The 24,536-nt window shown below is 35.6% G+C and overlaps 1 protein-coding gene across 5 annotated transcripts; it reads left to right on the top strand.

The window, feature by feature from the left end:
- The first annotated feature begins 14 nt into the window (after positions 1 to 14).
- LOC114876929 (myosin heavy chain, non-muscle) lies at positions 15 to 23,966 on the top strand. 5 transcript variants are annotated; one of them, XM_046289751.1, is made up of 14 exons: positions 15 to 213; positions 2,957 to 3,707; positions 10,273 to 10,429; positions 10,533 to 10,651; positions 12,528 to 12,551; positions 13,860 to 13,952; positions 14,057 to 14,219; positions 14,788 to 16,124; positions 16,215 to 17,195; positions 17,274 to 18,137; positions 18,202 to 18,471; positions 18,874 to 20,294; positions 21,129 to 21,238; positions 21,300 to 23,966. In XM_046289751.1, the coding sequence occupies exons 2-14, from the start codon at positions 3,351 to 3,353 to the stop codon at positions 21,308 to 21,310; spliced, it is 5,907 nt and encodes a 1,968-aa protein (XP_046145707.1). In that variant the 5' UTR covers positions 15 to 213; positions 2,957 to 3,350; the 3' UTR covers positions 21,311 to 23,966. The 5 variants fall into 5 exon arrangements, with proteins under 5 accessions (XP_046145707.1, XP_029044708.1, XP_029044703.1 ...); XM_029188875.2 differs by lacking the exon at positions 21,300 to 23,966 and adding an exon at positions 20,653 to 20,731 and having other exon boundaries at positions 21,129 to 21,216; XM_029188870.2 differs by having other exon boundaries at positions 21,129 to 23,966.
- Positions 23,967 to 24,536: the final 570 nt, after the last annotated feature.

The following is a 24,536-nucleotide window of genomic DNA, read 5'->3' as shown; positions in this document are numbered from 1 at the left end:
CATAAGCAAGTTGTAAGATGTATCAACTTAAAATAATTTATAATTATTGTACAGTATATAACTTGTACTGTAATATTTTATAAAGATGTAGTAATATTAGGCGGATCTATATTATTTCCCTTTAAGTACGCCAATCGCACATCTGAAGATGAAACTATGATATGTCCGACGTGGCTTAATTTCCGTCCTTTTAAGAGGATCAGCAAGTCTTACGTAGCTAAGGCCGTCGATAAATTATACATAATGCGTTGATAAAATATATACATATTGATAAGCGTTTAGTAATTTTCCCGTAAATGGCGTTTCAAAAGCAATAAATTTCTCATACATTGTTACCCAACCTATTATCATTTTTACTGACTTTTAAATAACATATGCGACATACATACGTACAGGTTCAAAAATTTTGTGGAGCCAGAATCCTATACTTAAATTTCACAATAAGGAATTATTTATTATAAATAGAAAGGATGTTACATATACTTTTTGTAAAATAAATATTACATCATTTTTCTCGCTTTTTTCACCGCAGAATCTTTGATTGCGTCATCAAAATTGATTGACTGATTGACTTATTGATGATTGAAGATAATTTTTTATTAGTTTCAACCGCGACTTTTTGTAGATCGCGGGGCCTTTCAAAACGCGAGGTCGGATTCCGGCGAACGCGCTGAACCTGCCTCGCGCCGGCCCTGCATACGTATGTTGCTACCTTCCTAATTCATTACTCTTCTTTTATGCGCCTACATATATGTACATGCAAATCAATACATCTTCAAGAAGTAATAGTGTAGAAAGATCAGTCGATAAGCTAACAAATAGTTTCCGCTATTTTTTAATAGATGGCGATATTAATAGATTTATTGCTCCACCTAATGTGGCGGCCGTTGTCGATAAGGAAGATTGAAGATTATTCTCACCGCCACCTTTTTATAACTACGTTTATTGTTCATTTGTCATTTAAAACAAATTAGAATTACTTTTGTAACTATTCATTCCTCGCCAAATTCTCAATCCATTCAGACATGTAAACCTTTAAATTTATCAATTCCAAATATTATTACAATTTATACGCAATTCATTCAATTTAAATATGGGATAAGCTCCCATATTTTTGGTGACTCCGACGTGATAAAAAAGAAAAACAATCCGCAACAATTTTGAAATCAACAAGGAGGAAGGAACTTTATTTACTCGGGTGAAGTAATGTTTTCCATCGTCGGTCATCCTAGAACAGCAGCGTATACGACTGCATCAGCTTTAGCAACACGTTCGCCTCACTCAAATAAGCAGAAGAATTGGTCGCAAACGCCTTACAACACATTACGTATCATTCAAGACGCACCGGGACACACACGGCTGAATCTCATCCCGTGGTTTCTTCACATTGAGCAGGACGGAAGTGATGGCACCATTCCCCTCGCACTCATGGCGACGCTACTCCAGAGGTTGTACATTTCTCAATTAAGTCAGCAACGGGCCAAATACAACCAACCTCTGACGTTACTCATTGTCCCGCATCTAAAGAACGATCCTACTAGAATGCCTTTCTGTCGAGTCCACTAGTAGTAACCAGACGAAACGCTCTCTCTCTCTCCTCTTTCCTTTTGTATTGAATGTCCAATAATCAGGAAGAGGATCAACTACAGAGAGCAGTCTTAATTCTTCTAGAGCTCTTTACAGCAACGTATCATGCAACAGTCCTAATTGCAGCATCAGAGCAACATCATACGACAGTCCTAATTGCAGCAGCAGAACAACACATCATGCGTCTACGCAGGCACGAACCTACAAGGACCTCATTTGCGACCAGAAATCGTAATCCCTCTCCTAGGGTGACCATTGACGACACGCTCCCCATTTTATCAATCAGCCCAATACTTGATCAAGCTTCAACTTTAGACGTTTCCTGAAGAATCCTTTCTACGATGACTTCTTCACTCGGGGGGAAGTATAAAAAATATGGGAGCTTATCCCATATTTAAATTGAATGACTTGCGTATAAATTGTAATAATATATTTGGAATTGATAAATTTAAAGGTTTACATGTCTGAATGGATTGAGAATTTGGCGAGGAATGAATAGTTACAAAAGTAATTCTAATTTGTTTTAAATGACAAATGAACAATAAACGTAGTTATAAAAAGGTGGCGGTGAGAATCACAATCTTCCTTATTGACAACAGCCGCCACACTAATTTCGGAAAACTGGTCGGTAAATTGTCGAGTAGTTTCCGCCATTTTTGTATAGATGGAACAGAGGTCGAATTTCTGATTAGTTTATCTGACAGATATGTACAATTCAAGTTGTAGGATTAACTATAGTCGGGTAACTTACAAGCAACTAAACAAGATCAATATCAATTATTGGTAGAGAAATTGTTGATCTTCAAGAATAATATGGAAAATAAACGTATTAAACCAAAGTTATATTTAAATGGTAAATAGTAAAAACGCTCTCTATGCTATTTATTCCATGGTTTCAATTGCGCATGTGTATTTAATAATTGTTGTATATAACCTATGACTAACAGTTGAAATAACGGACAATTCTTATCGTTGAAAACATTTGAAAGTCTGTAAAAATATTATTTAATTATTGTTTTTTATTTTTGAAACCATACAGTTTACATAAAAATATGGTATAATTGAATCAGGAAAAGTTGTAAGTCTTAGTTATTAAATGTAATAATATTCATGATAATAAAAGTTTATATTTGTTTTTATTACAATGTTGCATTATAAACATTGTTTAACACAGTTCTCGGTTAACGGTTAAAAAGATTTATATGCATGTATCTACATACATTATGGATTCATACTACATATTCATTTAAAATCATGCAGACAAACAAACTACAATGAAGATACTTGGTTTATGATAAAACAGTAATTCACATTTTCATACAATCAAGGATTTTCTGTCGGTTGATTGGTCAATGTATATGCTTTCTAGCCAATGAAATTTCTTTGGAACACGTCATTCAGCGATATGAGCGCTACTATGCAGCATACCTTCAAATCACATCCCCCCCCTATCGTTGCTTGCATAAGGAGGAAAGAAGATGGCCGTGAAGAAGGAGAAAGAAAACAATCTCGAAGAGCGTTGAAGGTGGTAGAAGAACACGGTGCCTCGAAGAAGAACGAGCCACGAATCGTCGAAATCTGATCAAGCTGAAGTTACTTGCACCAGCAGCGTACGATAAACGCTCGAAAAGAACGCGAAAACGAGTGTTGGATAGTTACATGTGTATCCTTGCGACAAAAAGTTCAGTCTATCGAGGATCGTCCTTGGAATCGCCCGTCCCTGAAGCCGGCTCGAGGAGCTGCTCGTGATCTCAAAAACAAAAATGGCGGACGTTGACTCGAGGGTGGATCATTCGGATCCCGAATTGCGGTTTCTTTCCGTTGACAGGAATAATTTCAATGATCCCGCAACACAGGCGGAATGGACACAAAAGAAGCTCGTTTGGGTTCCGCACGAAACCCAGGGTTTCGTTGCAGCCGGGATAAAGGGTGAACGGGGTGACGAGGTCGAGGTGGAGATTGCCGAAACTGGTAAACGAGTTCTTGTTGCAAAAGATGATATTCAAAAGATGAATCCACCGAAATTCGATAAAGTTGAAGATATGGCTGAATTAACGTGCCTGAACGAAGCCTCCGTACTGCATAACCTCAAAGACAGATACTACTCCGGCCTGATTTACGTGAGTTTGACAGATTTACTTTATTTTTTGTTATTAATACTGTCAACAGAAAATTTCAAGGTGTTTGCTCTCAACAAATCTACAATTTCTTTTTTTTTTCCAGAAAAGTAAAAACAAAATAGGTAATTCAGAAATGGTTGAAAGATTGGAATCATCGCAAAGGCTGATCCTTCTTTCTTTTTCTTCTCTCCTTTTTTCCTTTTGTTAGTACTCGTTCTGTTCTTGCAAAGACAGTTGTAAAATGTTAAGTTTAAAGTCACTCATAAACTGGATAAATTTCAATAAATTTATTAATTCAATTATCAATAGAAAAAGTAAATTACTACTGATATACAGATAAGCTGATTATAGTTATCTTACATTTATCAAATGATCAATAGATACTATGAGATAAATGCATTTATCATTCACATTTGAAACTATGGAAAGAAGAAAATATTTGACCATAAAAAGTTTAGCACAACTGATGTTTAAAGTTCACTTTTGTGAATAAAATTTTGTTTCAAAATGTATTTAGTCACATATTTTCAAATAATTATAATTTCAAAATATTGCTGTAATTTTAGTTAAATGTTAATTATTGTTGTTACCAAATTTCAGTTTCACTTTCAGTGTCAATATTTATTGAAAATCGAAACGTATAATCCGAGATAGTTCGTGAAAATTTTAATTTTAACGATTACATAAGAATAAATCGATCGGTTCTTTTCTTTTTTCTAATTTTTAGTTGCGTTAGAAACGAGAGATTCAAAGTAAATCAAACGCGTCTGTAAACAAAGCACTGACCTAACTCAAGGCTCTTGCTGAATTTGATTATCTCGCGTTGTTGTGATTAAGTTTTCTTGCCCTCCCCCCGTATACTTTTAATTAGAATCATCTATTTCTGGTATTTTACTGGCGAAATCGCGTTCACTTATCATCGTATCTCTGTATCATCAATAATGATGACATGCAAAGTACCATTTTTTTTCTTGTCAGCATTTAAGCGCTTTATTCTGGAAAGAAGTAAAAATAAACAGCTATAAAACAATACTAAAAATAGAATTAAAGAGATAAAAAATTGTGATTGTCGAAAAAGAATTTCGTTTCCATTCATAAATAATTAATGAATTTAAGCGTTGCATAAATCTGTTCCTATACAATATTCCATACATTAATAAATTTCTAAATCTAAAAATACTTAAACAAGCAAATCTGCTTGCGTTAAGTTACAAATTAGACAAAGGATATAATTCTAGGACATAATTTAATACGATACCGTTCAGATAGCTACAATAAGTGCACGCTATTAATATTATTAATATATCATAATAAAAGCTAAGTAATTTTGAATAATTAAATTCTATGGATGTTATTTTCAGATATTGTTTTTGTTCGTTGAACCACGCTAAGGAATCTGCTGATAACGAGTCTGTCATTCTCGATATGAAATTTAGAAGTACATGGAAAGATAATTTGATAAATATTAACAGTACCGTTAATTCCTCTACAACTATCAGTAGTTAAACGACATAGGACGGCGTTAAACTGATAAAATTTTATGAAAATCTAAATATGCATCGAAATGTCCAAGTGTCGGAATAGATTTGTATAAAGCTAGAATTTAAATGTGAATCAATCTGTAACTCGACTATACTTCGTTTCTTCACTGTTATCACAAAGACTGATAACGGCTGTGCCTTATTTCCACGTAACATTGACTCATCGTAATTTTTAGAGTTCTTTTCGAATGTTGTAGTATTCTTTTAAAATACGTAGCCATCGTTCCTTTATAAATGAATCGTTTCAATTATCTTCTATTTTACAAATTCTATTTTATCAAATGTGTAGTATATAATAACGTTTCCATCCAAAGTATGAAATCATTGAAAATTGAAGAAAAAAAAAAATCAATTCCAGATAAAATTATAAGGAACAGAATTGAAGATCGCGCGCTGTTTCATCGGTTGGTATTAATTAAAAGAATCGCGGTTTTTATTGGACCTTACGATATAGAAATATCTGCTTACGTATGGCAAGCATTCTAGGACAGCAGAGAATGACGTCATGCATGTGCCTCGTATGTGCTGATTTTTCTTTCGATTCGCGATATACATATGTCGCGTGTTCCGACTCAATGGTCCAAAAGATAAAGGAAATATTGAAATCTTTTAAATAACATCTGGTAGATATCCTAAGGTTCTTTATCGATAGACACCTTCAAAAGGAGTGAAACTGTGAAAACTGTAAAAGAATGTTACGATTGCCTTTAATGCAACATAAAGGATACATATTTCTCTTTTTCTTTTCTTTTATTATAATTTCAATAATTGTTCGTCTTTATATTCTCGTTACGTGCGTCGAATGCGCTTAATTCGTTTAGTAAAATAGTCGTTCAAGTTGAGTAATTTCGCTAAACTAAATCGAGTGAAACGGTTGGCGGGGCGGGGCAAGGTTTATTCGTCGAAAGGAAACAAGAGCAAGCCGTTGATGGAAGAAAATTTTCGAATTACTTCGACGTTTCGGTCTATCGAATTTAGGAGAGGAGAGAAGAGAAAGAAAACGATCAAGGAGGAGTCCTTATAAGGACGGAGTGTCCTTAACCCGCTTCCTCGCGGTACCGTAAACGTTGTCTCCGTGTAATACACCGGTGACGAGCAAAACAGCGAAAGAGGGAAAGAGAAAGAGCCAGTTTCACTGGAGAACTCGGTACCTTTTATAGTCAACGCAGGAGTTTCGGTCTTCTTAGGAAAGAAACCGAACTCTGACGAAATCGCACAGATTCTGGGATATGGATTCGCTCGAACCGACGACACTCCTTCTTCCACTCGTTCTTATCCGACATTGCGTATCGTATTTTCTGTATTTTCTTATTTACTCTACTTGGATTATCAGGCAAAAAATTGTGATGAAATTTTGAGCCCGCTCTGTTGCACCGATATGTGTTTCCCTAACTGATGGACAGAAATTCATTTTCTTACTATACAATCTTCGTTTGCTACGTTTGTATTAGAAACGATATTAGGATACCTTTTCTTTTTTCATTTTCTTGTGTAACAATGTTAAGAGAGATGCAGTTTTCTCGAAGAGGGAGTTAGAGCCGGTGGTTGTTAGTGAGCTATAACCAGGAATGTTGGGCAGGTCGACGACACGACACTCTCGGAGACCGGTTTCGGGGACCTTCGAGGAGAGAGTTCTGTTTTAAAAAAAGGGAACAAAATAGCCGTGGTTCCTTACTTTGCATTGAGACTTTGTCCAATTTCGGTTACCTTCATTCTTCTTGTTACAACAAAAAATCAAAGAAACAATTTTCCTTTGACACTAGAACTACTGACGTTTCATGTACGCTTATTTTGAAATGAAAAATAATGTAGAAAATTAAATAGATAAAGGATGAAACATTTGAACAAAAATACCTCGATAAAATTTCTAATTTAAAATAAGAACTTGAAACTAGTCATTTTGACTGGTTTGATAGTTCTAGTGTTAATTAAAATTTAATTAGAATTGATCAATTAATAGAAATTTAAAGATCCAAGATTTTAATAAGATTATTTTAAAAACAATTGAGTAAGTTTTATCGTGTAATAATCAGATCGTATCTACCGATTATTAGCTCGTTATTTAATTATATTATATTCCACCGAATATACCGGAAAGCTGTTCTCTTATCAACGATACCATACGGAGCAAAGTTATTTAACCTCTTATCAAACGACTACCGGTGCCATTTATCGGACAATGAATTACTTGAACATTTTTCGTCAACGCGAAACGCTTGTTTCTAAAATATATTTTCTTATATGCGTTCAGGCCTTATTTGTCCGCTTGTGCAATAGCGTACGGTGACAAAAATCAAAGAAGAATTTATGAAATCCTCGTTGAACGTTTCCTACTTGACATTTTTTCGTGGTTACACATCACCATGAACTCGTGTAAACGTGTAAACCGATCCGCTTGCTCATCTTTCCGAAATGGTGACGCATACCTTCGGCTTTTCGTTCCGTTTAACTCGTAAATTATTCATCGAAGTGAAAAAGAAAGCTTTCGACAAAAGTAACAACCCATGGCTATGATTGATCTCGTAGGAATGATTGAAAAATTGTAGGAGGAGGAGGAGGAAATATACATTCCGCGATACGTTTATCCGGAATGCGATTTTCAAGTAAAAAAGAAAATGTACGTATCTCGATTTCGTTGTTCTTGCTCGTTCGCTTATTCACTATGGCCGTTTATCAATTTATGGGGTTATTGATGGTTAAAGTGCAACGCGTATGTAGCAAATCACTGGATTAATGTGTACGCTACGCAACTTCTTCGAGTGGCTCGCGTCTTTAACAATAGTTTATTGTAAAATAAAACTGAACGGTGAATATTATTTTCTTCTTTTCTAATTAAATAATTAATAATTGAAACAAACTTGAACACGATTCCATTTTTGTTATAATTGGCTTCTAGTTCTAGTTTTTTAATTATCAATTTCTTGATTTACGCTTCCCCAGAAAAAAATGATTATGTTTCAAAATTCCACTCTTAAAATAACAATTGACAACATTTCTAAATAGAATTTCAAATTATCATTATCTACAGTGTGTCCCGTGTAACTGGAAACACTCCATTATTTCCTAAACTATTAAAGACACAAGAAATTGCTTCGATGGTCATTGCATGGTAAGAGGAGGCAACATTTTGACGTAGAAGAATTTTTTTTTGCATTGTTATTTTCAAAAATATAATGGCAAGGTTTGGTTTTTTAAATGGAACTATATATTTTTCTTTCGATCATTTGATACTGTTTTTGAAGTCGAATTTATTAAGCTTGTATGTATGCACTTGATTTTCATTGGTTTTTGAGATATTACGCTAACAAATTTGGTGATTTTTCACGGGAAAAATTCACTTCAGTGGGATATATCAGCAGGGGTCCTGTTCGCGTCTAAAGTTTGGGCCTGCCATCCCGTTGGCCGCCTGTGGTATCCATTTCAAGTGGTACTGCTTAACACGCGGCACTTGACGCGCGGACAGGACCCCTGCTGATATTTCGCACTGAAGTGAATTTTTCCCGTGAAAAATCTTCAAATTTGTTAGCGCAATATCTCGAAATCAAATGAAATCCAGTGTATACATGCAAGCTTAATAAATTCGACATCAAAAACAGTATCAAATGATCGAAAGAAAAATATATAGTTCCATTTAAAAAACCAAACTTTGCCATTATATTTTTGAAAATAACAATGCAAAAAAACATTCGTCTACGTCAAAATGTTACCCTCTCTTACCATGCAATGACCACCGAAGCAAATTCTTGTATCTTTAATAATTTGGGAAATAATGGAGTGTTTCCAGTTACGCTGGACACACTGCATATGCAATTAGGGTCGGCTTAGATGGCGAGCTAATGAGGCAATAACTTCAGCGTCAAAATGTAAAATTCTTTTTTATTTTTTTTTTTGTTTGACATGAAAAGTGAATTTTTTTCAGCTTTCCCTCTCTTTATATTACTCATTTACTAAAGAAGAAGAACAAAACATTAGAAAAAAAGATAGAAATAGATTATAATTTTTGAAAAACAAATTAGTGATTAATACAATTAAACTATTTTCTGTAAAGCGTAATCCCGTTACTCGGCATGCTGATTGGCAAAAGATGAAAAGCTCGTTTTGAAAGAGGCTTTGAACCGACCCTGTATGCAATATATCATTGTTTATTAACTTTTGCAAAAATATGGACATTCTTGCATCAAACCAGAGATATGCACTTCCCACGTTCAACGACAGATTGAACAACGTGCTCGGCAAGCTACGATTACCTTCAACTTGTAACATTTTTTAAGTAATCGGTTTACGCGTATTTATTTTAGTTAACCCTGAACTCGTTACGTAGGAACTGGCGGTACAAACGTTACATGTGTATTTGCCTCGTGTATCATCGCGGAGGTCATTAAGTAACAAGTTTATCCAACAATAAGTAAAATATAAAAAAAGATATTCCAAGAAAAATGATGGGGAAACTTCCGAAAGGCCCATCACCCCAGGACAACCAAACTTCGGATTTATAGTAATTGAGGGACGAGAAATCGAATGAGACCATTTTCAGAACTGGCAAATAAACCTAGGTTAGGTTAGTCATTTTCCCTAACCCTAACCCTAACCTAGGTTAGGTTAGTCATTCTCCCTAACCCTAACCTAGCCTAGGTTAGGTTAGTCATTTTCCCTAACCTAGCCTAGGTTAGGTTAGTCATTCTCCCTAACCCTAACTTAGGTTAGGTTAGGTTAGGTTAGTCATTTTCCCTAACCCTAACCTAGGTTAGGTTAGTCATTTTCCGTGAAAATGCATTCTTATCGAGGTAATAGGGGGTTTCCGCACTTTTAGAATACCCTGTATATCTCGAGAACGCTTTATTTGCCAGTTCTGAAAATGGTCTCATTCGATTTCTCGTCTCTGAATTACTATAAATCCGAGGTTTGGTTGTCCTGGGGTGATGGGGCCTTTCGGAAGTATACCCAAAATGATTATCTCCGTTGAAAAATTTTTGTCGCGGACCATTCAATGGACCGTCAATTTATGATCGGTGGTATGATTCCAGACGTACTCGGGGCTGTTCTGCGTGGTGGTAAATCCATACAAGAGGCTGCCAATTTACACGGAAAAGATAATGGAAAGGTATAAGGGTATTAAGAGACACGAGGTTCCACCCCATGTTTTCGCCATTACGGACACCGCATATCGTTCCATGCTTCAAGGTAATTGATTCGTCCATTTGTTTGTTCGACCTCCACTTTATTCCATCATCGATATATTTATTCGCTCCTCCGTGCATTCACTCGAGTTCGTTCCCTTCTGTAGACCGTGAGGACCAGTCGATTTTGTGCACCGGTGAGTCGGGTGCCGGGAAAACCGAAAACACGAAGAAAGTAATCCAATATCTGGCATACGTTGCTGCCTCGAAGCCAAAATCAAATGCGGTAAGTTAATGACTAAACCTTTTTACTTCTTCATAAGGATTCATTTCTGTAGGGATTTCTCTTTTTAGACCTTATCCCCCTCGAAGCAATTAGAGTAATACAGGGATAATAAATTGACTTCCTGAAAGAAAAAATTAAGAGTCGAGAGTGTATTTCTAGTTTCTTTTTTTCTATTGTATATATTTTCTTTGATAGTTTAGAGTATATGGTAGGTTAAAACTGTACTCTAGTTTTATTCTATTGTATATATTTTCTTTGATAGTCTAGGCTATTTTTATATCACGATATTTTGTATTTTTAGCTGAACAAAGTTTTTGTACATCTTTTCTTTTACACTGGTTTGTCTTCCTATTCACGTAGTGTCCATGCACAGAGTGAGAATACACATTGAAGATATAAAAAACGTTTGAAAGTATTAAAATAAGGAACAGGACGGCGTTCTTGGAAAATACGAACATTCAGCAAACGTGTCTTCACAGTGCCACGAGCAATACAAATAATTACAAGTAACGATAAAAGTGCACCGTCTTAAGTTTGAAAATTAATAAATCGATAAGCGTCTTCAGGATATTTGGTGGAATATTCGTTATCATGGTTATTGACATTTTAGGTGTCTACAATTTTCTAAATCATTTTCTAGCATCCCCCTTCGATTCGGTGCATGAAGATTTCTGTAAATACTTCGTTTTTCTTCTATTTTTCCGTGCATGATGCTTTCGATAAAATTATAAGTATTAAAATGAACTTTCAAACCAGATGAAAAATTCGACGATTTTATAGTTTCTTTAATATGAAAAAATAATTATTCACAAATTGGTACACGTTATCGGTAGAACGATAATTAATCGGACATGGAAGTCCGACCTCAGTTTCCGTATTCAGATAAATTTTCCTACGAGGAGAGATATAAAGCTTTACAAAATTAAGTCATCGTCTAACTCGATTCATAATCATAAAAACAGTCGAGGATAATTTATTTCTGTTTCTTTTCCACGTACAAAGTATCGTGTGTAATTAATTAAGTGCACTGCTAGGTACTTGCTAGACAAATTAATATGGTAATCGCACGACAACCGTGACAACAATTTAATTGAAATAATACGTGTTCTTAAGGGACAAAAAAAAGAATAGATAATAGAAGGAAAGGAAATAAATGAACGTTATTACGCAAGAGTTGCGTGAATTGTTTATGAAATCGTTCGTCGAATACTGGAAGACTGTTCTCGGATCGCGATAGATGACGATAGGCCATCGTAGATCACTGGTATTCGAAGGATCTTTCCTTTTTCAGTGAAACGATCCACTTATCAGCCTAACTCGGCTTTGAGTCATTCTCGTTGAACTGTTCTGACTCACCGTATGCTTCGAAACTTGTGCTCTTATATAGGAAAAAAATTACGCTCGTCCCCTTTTCCTGCGACTTATAATTTGTTATTAATTACACTACGAATAGTTTCGAACGCAAACTCATTAACCCTCGGAAAACAGACATTTTAGCTCATGTTCATTTTTACCCTTACTTATGAAATCATTTTATTAAATTTAATTATGTAAATTATGTGGGAAATTATAAATATATTTCATCATTTTTTGCATAAATTAACAAATAAGATTTTTCTATACATATTTTGTATATTTTATTTTTCTACCTGGGTCGAAATGATTACTGTAAAAGGGTTAATATATAATCGATAGGAATTTTTTGAAAACAAACAGAAAAATCAAAATTATCAAGGTTTTAGATTCGAAAGGCACGTAAGACGCAATTTTTCTCGAAATTATTTCGAATCGGACTCGCGAACCTGAGGCTCGTGAATTTAATTTTGCAAATTCTTTCATTCCCGGTGCTGACTTTCGGCGGCCACGACACACCTAGACACCGAGTCCAGCATTAATCATAGTAAGTCAACAACATAATGATCAACATTCCGCTCACGCGATCATATACGTTGCTATGTATCTGCCTTCCTTATATCTCTTCTTTCTCTTTTTTTTTTCTTTTTCTTTTTCTTTCTATCTTTCACCCCACTTTCCTTGTTTTTAAAGCTTGTCCCACTAACTGTTTGTACCTTCTGGTTTTTGGACATTTTATCTTTCCTATTTTAATAACTCAGCCAACTTCCTTGATCATTATGCGCACGTAAGAATGTACGTCATTGCATTTCGTTTGAGCATTCTTCGTTTATGATTTCTTTACGATCTCTACGTTTAAGCGACGTTCAATTGATTTCCGATGGAAGAGTAGCCTCTTTAATATCGCTCTACTAACAAGTATAAAGTTAATCGAAACGAATAAAGTAGTTAACATTATTATGGTTTATCGGACGATTTAAGGGGAAAATAGTATTTGAAAATTCTAACAAATTTTTCTTATCTTTCTCGCTGCTCGCTGGATTCAGAGTTCCGGAAATGTTTCGGATAAATTTGCGGTAATTAACGTGAGAATCGACTAATTAAATTATTCATTAACGTATTCTGTGTCGTGTCTGGATGTGTATGTACATGTGTTGTGTGCTTTTTAAGTATTTTTTTAAAGGTTTTCTTTCTTTCTCCTCTTTTTTTTTTACTAATGAATAGTAGTCGTAATATATTAAAGCTCCTGATTAAATAATAATTCCTGTCTGCTTTATGATTTATTTTGAAAAAGTCATAATTATCGATATTACTTAAGTCTCAAGTAAACTTTATTATAGTTCATTATTTTCCATTAAATAAAGTTTAACTAAATAAAATGCAAGTAGTCACGATTATTGTAATTAATTGCTTTAATTACAGGTTGAGGTGCTATTATAGTAATTGCGTTTTTATAGAGGCAATTAATTTTAATACAATGCTTGCTATATTTTGTATAAATTATTTGTCATACTATTTCTCAAAAAATAATTGTAAACAAATATTATCATAGAAAGTTGTATCAGATATGTTAAATAATTAATAGAGATTTCGTGTATCCTTAGAAATTATTTTTTCACGATTTGTAAATTCTTTTAATGTTAAGTACTTACATTTGTAAACTATTATTACAATAACTTTATCAATTTGGTTTCCTGTTTTTGATAAGTGTTAACTAAAAAGCAAAATGTATATTTTATGTGTATTTGGAAACATGTTCAGTCGATGGTACACGAAAAGCAATTTAAATGTCGTTATCTTCGCTCGATGAATTAAAATTCTTCATTCTAAGTGGTTTTCTAATTTCTCACGATAGGGTGAATTGGAACAACAACTGTTGCAAGCAAATCCGATCCTGGAAGCATTCGGGAATGCCAAGACGGTGAAGAACGACAACTCCTCAAGATTTGTAAGTGGAAATGCAAATATTCTTAGCTTCAACCTCGGATTGAATTGAAGTTTGTAAATTCGCAAGTTGTATTTTTAAACAATAATCGAAGATTTATTAAACAGGGTAAATTCATTCGAATAAACTTCGACGCTTCCGGTTACATCGCCGGCGCGAACATAGAAACTTATCTATTGGAGAAATCAAGAGCGATTCGACAAGCGAAGGATGAAAGGACTTTCCACATATTTTATCAGCTCCTCGCTGGTGCTTCTCCGGAGCAAAAGAGTAAGCTACATTCGATATACAAAGTGTCTCAGGTGTCGGGTAATACACCCGAACGGGGGTGATACTATAAGCAAAGATAAGCCAAAAGAAAAAGCATAAATCTTTTTCGTTTGAGCTTTCATTTTCGAGAAATTTGAGTTCGAAAATTCGTCGAGTACATCTGCGTTGGTAATAGATAAAGACCCGAGGTGTACCTCACCGATTTTCTTCGTTTTGTAATATGCTATGGTACATTAAAAAATGTTAGACACGTATTTTTGTATGTGCTAATTCGTTCACTTAAGGGTTGAAAATCATCATCCAGGGTTACTTCGAATTGGAATTGTTTAATAAAGTCAATGGAAAATTATTTTTCATAAAAGGACAACATTATAAAGGGTTACATCCCCTTATATAAAGAAAAATAACATTTTTCTAGCGCTTTCTTCGAAAACGAAAAGTCAGACGAAAATCACCCCCTGCCCGGTTTTATTGTCCGATCTGAGGCACCCCCTATACACGATTCAAGATTCATATGACATTTCAGTTTATTTAAATAAATTGACTCGATAATTTTAATCATTTTCAGAGGAATTTATTTTGGAAGATCCGAAGCACTACCCGTTCCTGTCGAACGGCGCGCTTCCAGTTCCCGGAGTGGACGATTCAGCCGAGTTCTTCTCAACCGTCAAATCCATGCACATCATGGGTATGACGAACGAGGACTTTTCGTCGATATTCCGTATCGTGTCCGCGGTGATGTTGTTCGGTTCGATGCAGTTCCGTCAAGAAAGGAACTCGGACCAAGCTACCTTGCCGGACAACACCGTAGCCCAAAAGATCTCGCATTTACTGGGTCTGAGCGTCACGGAAATGACGAAGGCCTTCTTAAAACCGAGGATCAAAGTAGGCAGAGACTTCGTTACGAAAGCACAGACGAAAGAGCAGGTGGAATTCGCGGTGGAAGCAATCTCGAAGGCCTGTTACGAGAGAATGTTCAGATGGTTGGTGAACAGAATCAATAGATCATTGGATCGTACGAAGAGACAGGGAGCCAGTTTCATCGGTATCCTGGATATGGCTGGTTTCGAAATATTCGAACTGAACAGCTTCGAACAGCTCTGCATTAATTACACAAACGAGAAATTGCAACAGCTGTTCAATCACACCATGTTCATTTTGGAGCAAGAAGAATATCAGAGAGAGGGAATCGAGTGGAAGTTCATCGACTTTGGATTAGATTTACAGCCAACGATTGATTTAATAGATAAACCAATGGGTATCATGGCGTTGCTCGACGAAGAATGTTGGTTCCCCAAGGCTACAGATAAAACGTTCGTCGAGAAATTAGTAGGTGCTCACAGCGTGCATCCGAAGTTCATGAAAACAGACTTCAGAGGCGTGGCAGACTTCGCTATAATACACTATGCCGGGAAAGTTGATTACTCAGCCGCTAAATGGCTAATGAAGAACATGGATCCCTTGAACGAGAATGTCGTTAGCCTCCTTCAAAGTTCCCAGGATCCATTCGTCTGCCACATCTGGAAGGATGCAGAAATCGTTGGCATGGCTCAGCAAGCGTTAACCGATACACAGTTTGGTGCAAGAACGAGAAAAGGAATGTTCAGGACTGTGTCTCAATTGTACAAAGAACAACTGGCGAAATTAATGGTCACTCTGAGGAACACAAATCCCAATTTTGTTCGATGTATCATACCGAATCATGAAAAGAGAGCCGGAAAGATCGACGCTCCATTGGTGTTGGATCAGTTAAGGTGTAACGGTGTTTTGGAAGGGATTAGAATCTGTCGGCAGGGATTCCCGAATAGAATACCGTTCCAAGAATTCAGACAGAGATACGAGCTTCTTACTCCAAATGCTATTCCAAAGGGATTCATGGATGGAAAGAAGGCCTGTGAGAAAATGGTAATGATCAGATTTTTATCTTATTGAAACTTACCATTGGGTTTGACTTTTAAAATATTTTTCTACGTGTATCTTTCTAATCTGTTTCAGATTCAAGCCCTTGAACTGGACCCGAATCTCTATCGCGTCGGTCAGTCGAAGATTTTCTTCCGTGCTGGAGTTTTGGCTCACCTTGAAGAAGAACGCGATTATAAGATCACGGATATTATTGTGAATTTCCAAGCATTCTGTCGCGGTTTCCTTGCTCGCAAGAACTATCAGAAACGCTTGCAGCAATTAAATGCCATCAGAATTATCCAGAGAAACTGTGCGGCTTATCTGAAGCTCCGAAACTGGCAGTGGTGGCGTTTGTACACCAAAGTGAAACCACTGCTGGAAGTAACTAAACAAGAAGAAAAGTTGACTCAGAAGGAGGACGAACTGAAACAAGTACGTGACAAGCTGGAAATGCAGTTGCATTCTTCTCAGGAATATGAACGAAAATATCAGCAAGCCATCGAAGAGAAGACTATGTTGGCGGAGCAGCTGCAGGCTGAAGTCGAATTATGCGCGGAAGCTGAAGAAATGCGAGCAAGATTGGCGGCTAGGAAGCAAGAACTGGAAGAGATTCTCCACGATTTGGAGGCAAGAATCGAGGAGGAGGAAGAACGAAGCGCCGCGTTGACTCAGGAGAAAAAGAAATTGCAATTGAATATAAGCGATCTTGAAGAACAACTAGAGGAGGAGGAAGCTGCTAGACAAAAATTACAATTAGAAAAAGTACAATGCGATGCGAAGATTAAAAAGCTTGAGGAAGATCTCGCGCTTTCTGATGATACGAATCAAAAGTTATTAAAGGAGAAGAAGATCCTCGAGGAAAGGGCGAACGATTTGTCGCAAACTCTTGCCGAAGAAGAAGAAAAAGCAAAACATTTATCAAAACTGAAAGCTAAGCACGAGGCAACGATTGCGGATCTTGAAGAAAGGTTGTTGAAAGATCATCAACAGAGGCAAGAAGTAGATAGATCAAAAAGAAAAATAGAAACTGAAGTATCAGATTTGAAAGAACAGCTGGCTGAAAGAAAGACACAGGTAAAATGCATTTAATAATGCCTATCTTCTGTTCTTAGTACACAGTTATATCACTGATATTTATATTTCTTTTTATAGGTGGAAGAGCTTCAGCTACAATTAGGTAAACGCGAGGAGGAATTGAATCAAGTAATGGCGAAGATGGACGAGGAAGGAGCGGCAAAGGCTCAAGCTCAGAAAGCCCTCCGCGAGTTGGAATCTCAACTGGCCGAACTGCAAGAGGATTTGGAAGCTGAGAAAGCCGCGAGGGGAAAAGCAGAGAAATTAAAACGCGACCTAAACGAGGAATTGGAAGCATTGAAGAACGAGTTGTTAGATTCTTTAGACACAACTGCTGCCCAACAGGAATTGAGAAGTAAACGGGAACAGGAATTGGCTACGTTGAAGAAGAACTTGGAAGAGGAAACGTCGATGCACGAAGCGACCTTAGCCGATATGCGTCACAAGCATACTCAAGAACTGACCGCGTTGAACGAACAGATGGACGCGTTGAAGAAAACGAAAGCTGTTTTGGAAAAGGCAAAATCAGGTTTGGAGGCTGAAAACGCTGATCTAGCGACGGAACTCAGATCTATCAGCGCTAGCAGACAAGAATCAGACAGAAGAAGGAAACAGGCTGAACAGCAACTTGCCGAAGTGAATGCGAAACTTGCAGAAGTCGAAAGAAATAGACAGGAATTAGTAGAAAGAGTCACGAAATTACAACAGGAAGCCGAAAGTGTGATGCAGCAATTGGAGACTGCAGAGTTGAAGGCTTCTGCGGCTATAAAGGCTTCAGCTACCTGCGAATCTCAATTCACAGAACTGCAGCAGCAACTTGAAGAAGAAACCAGGCAGAAGTTGGCTTTGAGTTCGAAATTGAGAGCGTTGGAAAGTGAGAAGGAAAGTCTTCACGATCAGTTGGAAGAGGAAGAAGAAGCAAAGAGAGCACTAGATAAACAGGTAATCTTAATAATAATACTAATAATAAAATTTTAGCTAAACGGTATCATTGCTTAAAACGTAGGTTCTCGGCTTGAATGTACAATTGGCTGAAGCTAAGAAGAGAGCCGAAGAAGAAGCTGAAGCTGCTGCAGCGTTGGAAGAAGCTAGAAAACGATGCATGAAAGACATTGAAGCGCTTCAAAGACAAGTTGAAGAATTACAAGCTGTCAATGATAAATTAGATAAATCGAAGAAAAAGGTTCAAGCGGAATTGGAAGATAGCATTATCGAGCTTGAAGCGCAAAGAGCAAAGGTGCTGGAATTGGAGAAGAAACAAAAGAATTTCGACAAGGTAATTATTTGCAAAATGACAGAACTTCGAACAACTCAATTTTCACTTGATTTACTATTCAATTTTTATTCCTTTACGGTTGTAATTATTTCATTAATATAGCTATTACTATTCTTAAAATTTCTATTAATTTTTTATTAATAGTATTATTACACTTTTGTTTGTCTAATAATTAACGATAGTTTGAGGAACTTTCTGTGAGTTTTTCATATTATTATTACTAGTTTAGTGTTTCACAAAATGTTTTGAGTAGATAAGTTGAAATTTCACAATAGTAGTAATAAAGTTGGTTCGTTACAGCTTTTATTTACGTTAACTGCATTAGCTACGTTTCAAAATGTAACAGAAATCATATTTGTTATTAGAACAAATGGAAATCATTGTTTTTAACATCACTACCAGGTGCTGGCCGAAGAAAAAGCCGTCTCGGAGCAATATGCAGAGCAGCGCGATGCCGCGGAACGCGAGGCTCGGGAGAAAGAAACTCGCGTCTTATCTTTGACTCGTGAACTTGACGAGATGAACGAGAAAGTCGAAGAACTGGAACGAATTCGCCGTGGTCTTCAATCGGAGCTGGATGAACTGGTGAACAACCAAGGGACAGCAGATAAAAATGTGCACGAACTTGAGAAAGCGAAACGAGCTCTCGAATCTCAATTGGCGGAGCAACGTTCTCAAGTAGAAGAACTCGAGGATGAATTACAATTTACGGAAGATGCTAAATTGCGATTGGAAGTAAACATGCAAGCTCTAAGAACTCAGTTCGAACGGGACTTGCAAGCTAAGGAAGAACAAGCTGAGGAGAAGCGAAGAGGATTGGTGAAACAGTTACGCGATCTCGAGGCGGAATTAGAAGATGAAAGGAAGCAAAGGGCTGCTGCTATCGCGCAACGCAAAAAGATGGAGGCAGATTACAAAGATATCGAACAGCAATTGGAAATGCACAATAAGGTTAAAGAAGATGCATTGAAGCAATTGAAGAAACTTCAGGCGCAGATAAAGGATTGTACCAGAGAAACTGAGGAAGCCAGATCAGCGAGGGATGAACTGGCAGCGATTGCTAAAGAAACTGAAAGAAAGGTGAAGAGTTTGGAGGCAGATCTGATGCAATTAACCGAAGATTATGCGAGTAGCGAACGAGCAAGAAGAGCCGCGGAGAACGAAAGGGACGAGTTACAAGAGGAACTGAACAACAACGCGAACAAAGGGACGCTAATGCTTGACGAGAAACGTAGATTGGAAGCTAGAATTGCGACGTTAGAAGAGGAACTTGAAGAAGAACAATCGAACGCTGAGTTATTAATGGATAGAGCTAGAAAAGCCCAGATCGCTATTGAGCAATTGACCAATGATTTAACAACGGAAAGATCGACTACACAGAAATTAGAATCGCACAAAATGCTATTGGAACGGCAGAACAAGGAATTGAAAGCGAAACTTACCGAATTGGAAACAGCTCAGAGAGCGAAGACCAAAGCTACGATCCAACAATTGGAATCGAAGATCAACAATCTTGACGAGCAATTGGAAACCGAAGCAAAGGAAAGATTTGCACAGCAAAAGATTAATAGAAAATTGGAGAAGAAATTGAAGGAATTGAGCTTACAGTTAGAAGACGAGAGGCGAAACTCAGATCAATTTAAGGAACAAGCGGAGAAAGTGAATGCTAGAATGAAAGCTTTGAAGAGACAACTTGACGAAGCTGAGGAAGAAATTAGTAGGCATAAAGCGATGAGGAGGAAATCACAGAGAGAAATGGATGATATGCTGGAATCTCAAGAAGAGCTAACAAGGGAGGTAGCAAATCTTAAGAATAAATTGAGGTGAGTTTTAATTAATTTGCTTTCTTTCTATCACATTTTTAAAACGCCTATGTTATTCTTATTTTGCTTGCATTTGAAAAAGTAAAGTACATAAAACGTAAAATTAAATATCAGTGAAAATAAGACTACAAGAAATAAGTAAATAGTTGTAGATGAAAACAGAGTTAGTATGTTTATTCAGATAAATGAATTGTACAGTACCGAGCATAGTAGGCTTTCCTAGGGAAAATGTTGGTGTCCCGCACCTTCATTTTAAGAAATTCTGCTTCCCCTGTAATGCCATTTTCCCTAGGGAAGTCTTCTCTGCTCCAGACTGTACGTGATTAAGTTACTGAAGATATTCTACTGAAATATCTAGGCATCGAGGAAAAAAGAATAATTCATACCCGACGTGAAAAATGGAAATTCTTCAGGTGTCAAGAATTCTCTGATTTTTGGTTAGTCTTAACAATCTACATTTTTCAGAAATCAATCTAAATACAAATCTGCATCACAGCAGCTAGCTCATTCTCTTCACTTTCCATAATAATATTCAGCTGAATTCACAAACTAGTTTAGTAATTACTCTGTTCATAGATCTTGCATCACTACTGTATCCTCTGCTTTAGAAACGCAAATTTCTTCATTAATTAGTCAGATTAAACAGGTTTCATAAAAAATTCAAGAAAAGACATAATCATCCCTAGATAAAGAATAGTCAATTCAATTTCTCTGATAGATATCTAAAATCATTTCACTTATTACTAATAGTAGATTGTGTTATATGTTGTTAGCAAAACGATGATTTTAATTTATGGATATTTTAATAAAAAGAATAAATATTTGATTTGGCAGACGAGGAGGTGGACCTCCAATAAACCTTAGTTCGACGCGTTTGAAACGCGGCTCGGTTCAGACCGGTGGCTCCGGCGACGATTCGACGACGCAGGACGAAAGCATCGATGGTGAGGAAACTGTCAACTGAACGAAAAAACACACACCGCTTATTGAACCCTCACAACGCAGGAAACTCATAAAAATCCCAGGTCCAAGAGGTGCGTGCAAGATCCACTTCCGTTCGGACGAAAACCGAGTTCCAAGCGCAGAACTCGTTTCCCCAAGTTCTGGAGTCGATTCCTATGCACCCAACGATGCCATTAGATGAGGGCGGCTTTCTTCTGTACATAAGAGACCCGGCAGGGCCGTACCGAGTAGTATTTTATTTCCGTTTTTGCGGAACAAGCGCAGAAAATGACGAATTCCTTCATTTTTATAAGAAAAACCGATGCAAGTAAACCTTCTCCACCTGTTACCAATGAATTCGTTAATGATTCTTGTTGTTAATAATTTCAAGCGATGATGTCATGATTAAATTTCTTTCTAATAAATTCAGCGCACGTATCTCACGTGTATACGTTAATGCCATACCGTATTAACGGCGCTGAAATGCCATACTTTATTTAAGCTTTACATTAGTAATTTTCACAGCTATCCAATTTTTGTGCAAAGACTTCGTCATTTTTTGTGAAAAATGCTACTATTCGTCGGGTAAGATTGAGACTAGAAATATATTATTGGGGCTGCATAATCGATAACGAATTAACATCGCATTTAGGCAGCATTAATATCTATTATAATTATATTATAGTTATTATTATTATTAATTATTATTATCGCAGTTTTTATTTTTATCGCGAAGAGCATCGTAATATGTTATTTGTAATTATTTTTTAATAATCGAGCCAGTGATGGACGATTTAGGTATCGTTCCGAGAGGTCAAAAAATCAAAAATATTCTAAAATAAAAAAGAACAACCGATTACACTTTATATTGTATTAATCAAGGTGTTCGAAGAAAATGATTTTTAAAAAAGTACCAGCTGCATTTAAATAAGTAATCGATCCTTCTTTTGAAGTAATTAAAATATTGTATCGTAAAACAATTCTAAAAATACTTAATAGGATATAAACAGTATCTTGCTTGAAAGGGTAATTTTAATTTGGACACCGTGTTTTGAAGAAATAAGTATTATTATTTTTAAGAAAAGTTTTACATTAAGAAGACTACTTTCAGTTTGAGTTCATTAATTTCGTTCTTCTTGATTTTACTTCAAGTAGTAATTCTTTTTTTTTTCCAATTAAATTAATTTCGCCTTTCGGAACGAACCAGAAATCGACGATCGAGATTTATAAATTGGTACTTAGGGCCGATCATAGATCGAAAACGTTTTCACTTTGTACGATTCCATTTTGAATGCATCGAATAATCGATGATAACTGTTGTCAATATTTTTCAGCGTGTGCACGTGTCTACAACTACCTATACTAAAAAGTATAATCAATTTTTATGAAACACCGCGTTGTTAACGTTTTTTACATTTTTCAGAAAGCAGTTACAATTCCATCGATTGGATTTCACTTGGAATAATGGTGTATCGACAATTCTTGATGCGTTTGAAATTGAATGTTCAAAAACTGCTGAATGAATATGAGAAGAAAAGAAACACATTAATGTTTTTATACATGCATTTTTTTTACATGTGCATTTTCCGTGCATTAAAAGAGAACGCATTTTTAACCTCTTTTTGCCAAGATTTATAGGTGAAACAAGCGAAGAAAATAAGGAAATAAGTTTATACATGGAGAAAGAATTATTTTTCTTCAAAAAAAGAAATAAATAACGAAAAGAAAAGTATTGATCATTATAACAATTGAAATTAAATACAAAATAAGTGGTTAAATCCAATTTCGTGGTTGTTAACTGAAAATTTTAATCATTGTATAATCAAGTGAGTGTTGTAGAAGTTGGTTCCATATTTGGAACAAAAGACAAAAAGAGGTTAACGGGCGGTTAATTATTAAGTGTACGTATATATGTACACATATACAGAGTACTCTATAAATTATATTATATCTAGCGAATAAGTAAATCTTGTATTAACTTTTACAGGATATCATTTCACTATAAATGAGCCGTTCATTTGCCGAATTGATTAACTTCACAAAATCAAAAAATGAGGAATTAATAAATATACAAACTTAGGCATCAATGAAGTGCTTGGTACTAGAATTTGAAAAATTCAAAAAGTGCAGTTAATCATTTCGGGCTGTAAACGGCTCAAATAATACTAGAATGAGAAAAGTAAGAATTTTTTATTAATAATCCACCCTGTGTTTATTGCACTTCTTAATGAAATTCTAACATTAAGTAAATTAGCAACTTATGTATTTATTCAGATGAAACTACCTAAATACATATGCAACCAGTTTAAACATTGGAAAAGTACTTGGAATAATTAGCGATATTGATCATGTGAGAAAATGAAATTTTTTGATGCATTTAATGTGTACAGAAATACTATTTGCTAGATTCTGCATGCTTTATAATGTACTCTGTATATATCATCAGGGTTATCATATTTTTTGATACGATTAAGTAATTGTATATGGACAAAACCGGCCTGTGTTTTTTTACAGTAAAAGCTTTCTAGTGACTTTTTAGGCGAGCTTTTCAAATTTGCAATTGAACTGCCACTTAACACACCGTGGACGATTATTTTCTCCACGTAACGATTATAATAAAATCTGAAAATCTTTTCAATAAATTTAATAAACTTTATATACATTTTCGACGGATATACTTAATAAGAAATAAATTATAATTTCATAAATAAAAAGAAATACTGTATTGAATCATGTCCATCGATGGGTGAATATTTTTTCTTATTTAACTGCGAATCAGTGTCAAGAACGTAAGAAATACTGACCTACAATTTTAGTACATTTTATTTATGCAAATGACTTTAAAATAATTGCCATTTTTTAGGAATATAAATTCCAACGGGATTGGAACGAGTAAGTGTAAAAAGGGGTAAATGACCTGGAAGGATAAACAGAAGAGGTCAGCAATAGACGAATAAGCTCTGACCAACAAACTAATAAACTGTTTTGATACCTTTTATATAAATATACGATATAAATCGATCAAGCATTTATGACACTTGAATATATTCAAAAGAAAGGCATAATAAAATCCGGAAAATAAGGAGAGTAGAAAAGTTATTTGGTCAGTGATTTTCAATCAATTTTTTACCAATTTATATGTATAGTTACTTTTGATATTCTCATTATTATTAGTATTATTTAAGAATTGTTAAAAATGCAGTAAAATGAGATACTTGTTAGGAATGAAAAATGATGATTTGTTATTTTAATAATGTTACCCAAATTCGGTATAAATATTCTGGCAGAAATTAATGAAGA

This window comes from Osmia bicornis, chromosome 1 (assembly GCF_907164935.1).
Source record: "Osmia bicornis bicornis chromosome 1, iOsmBic2.1, whole genome shotgun sequence".
In the NCBI taxonomy this organism is placed as follows: domain Eukaryota; kingdom Metazoa; phylum Arthropoda; class Insecta; order Hymenoptera; family Megachilidae; genus Osmia; species Osmia bicornis.
Note: the sequence above shows the minus strand (reverse complement) of the source record. Positions and strands in the feature narration are given on the sequence as shown.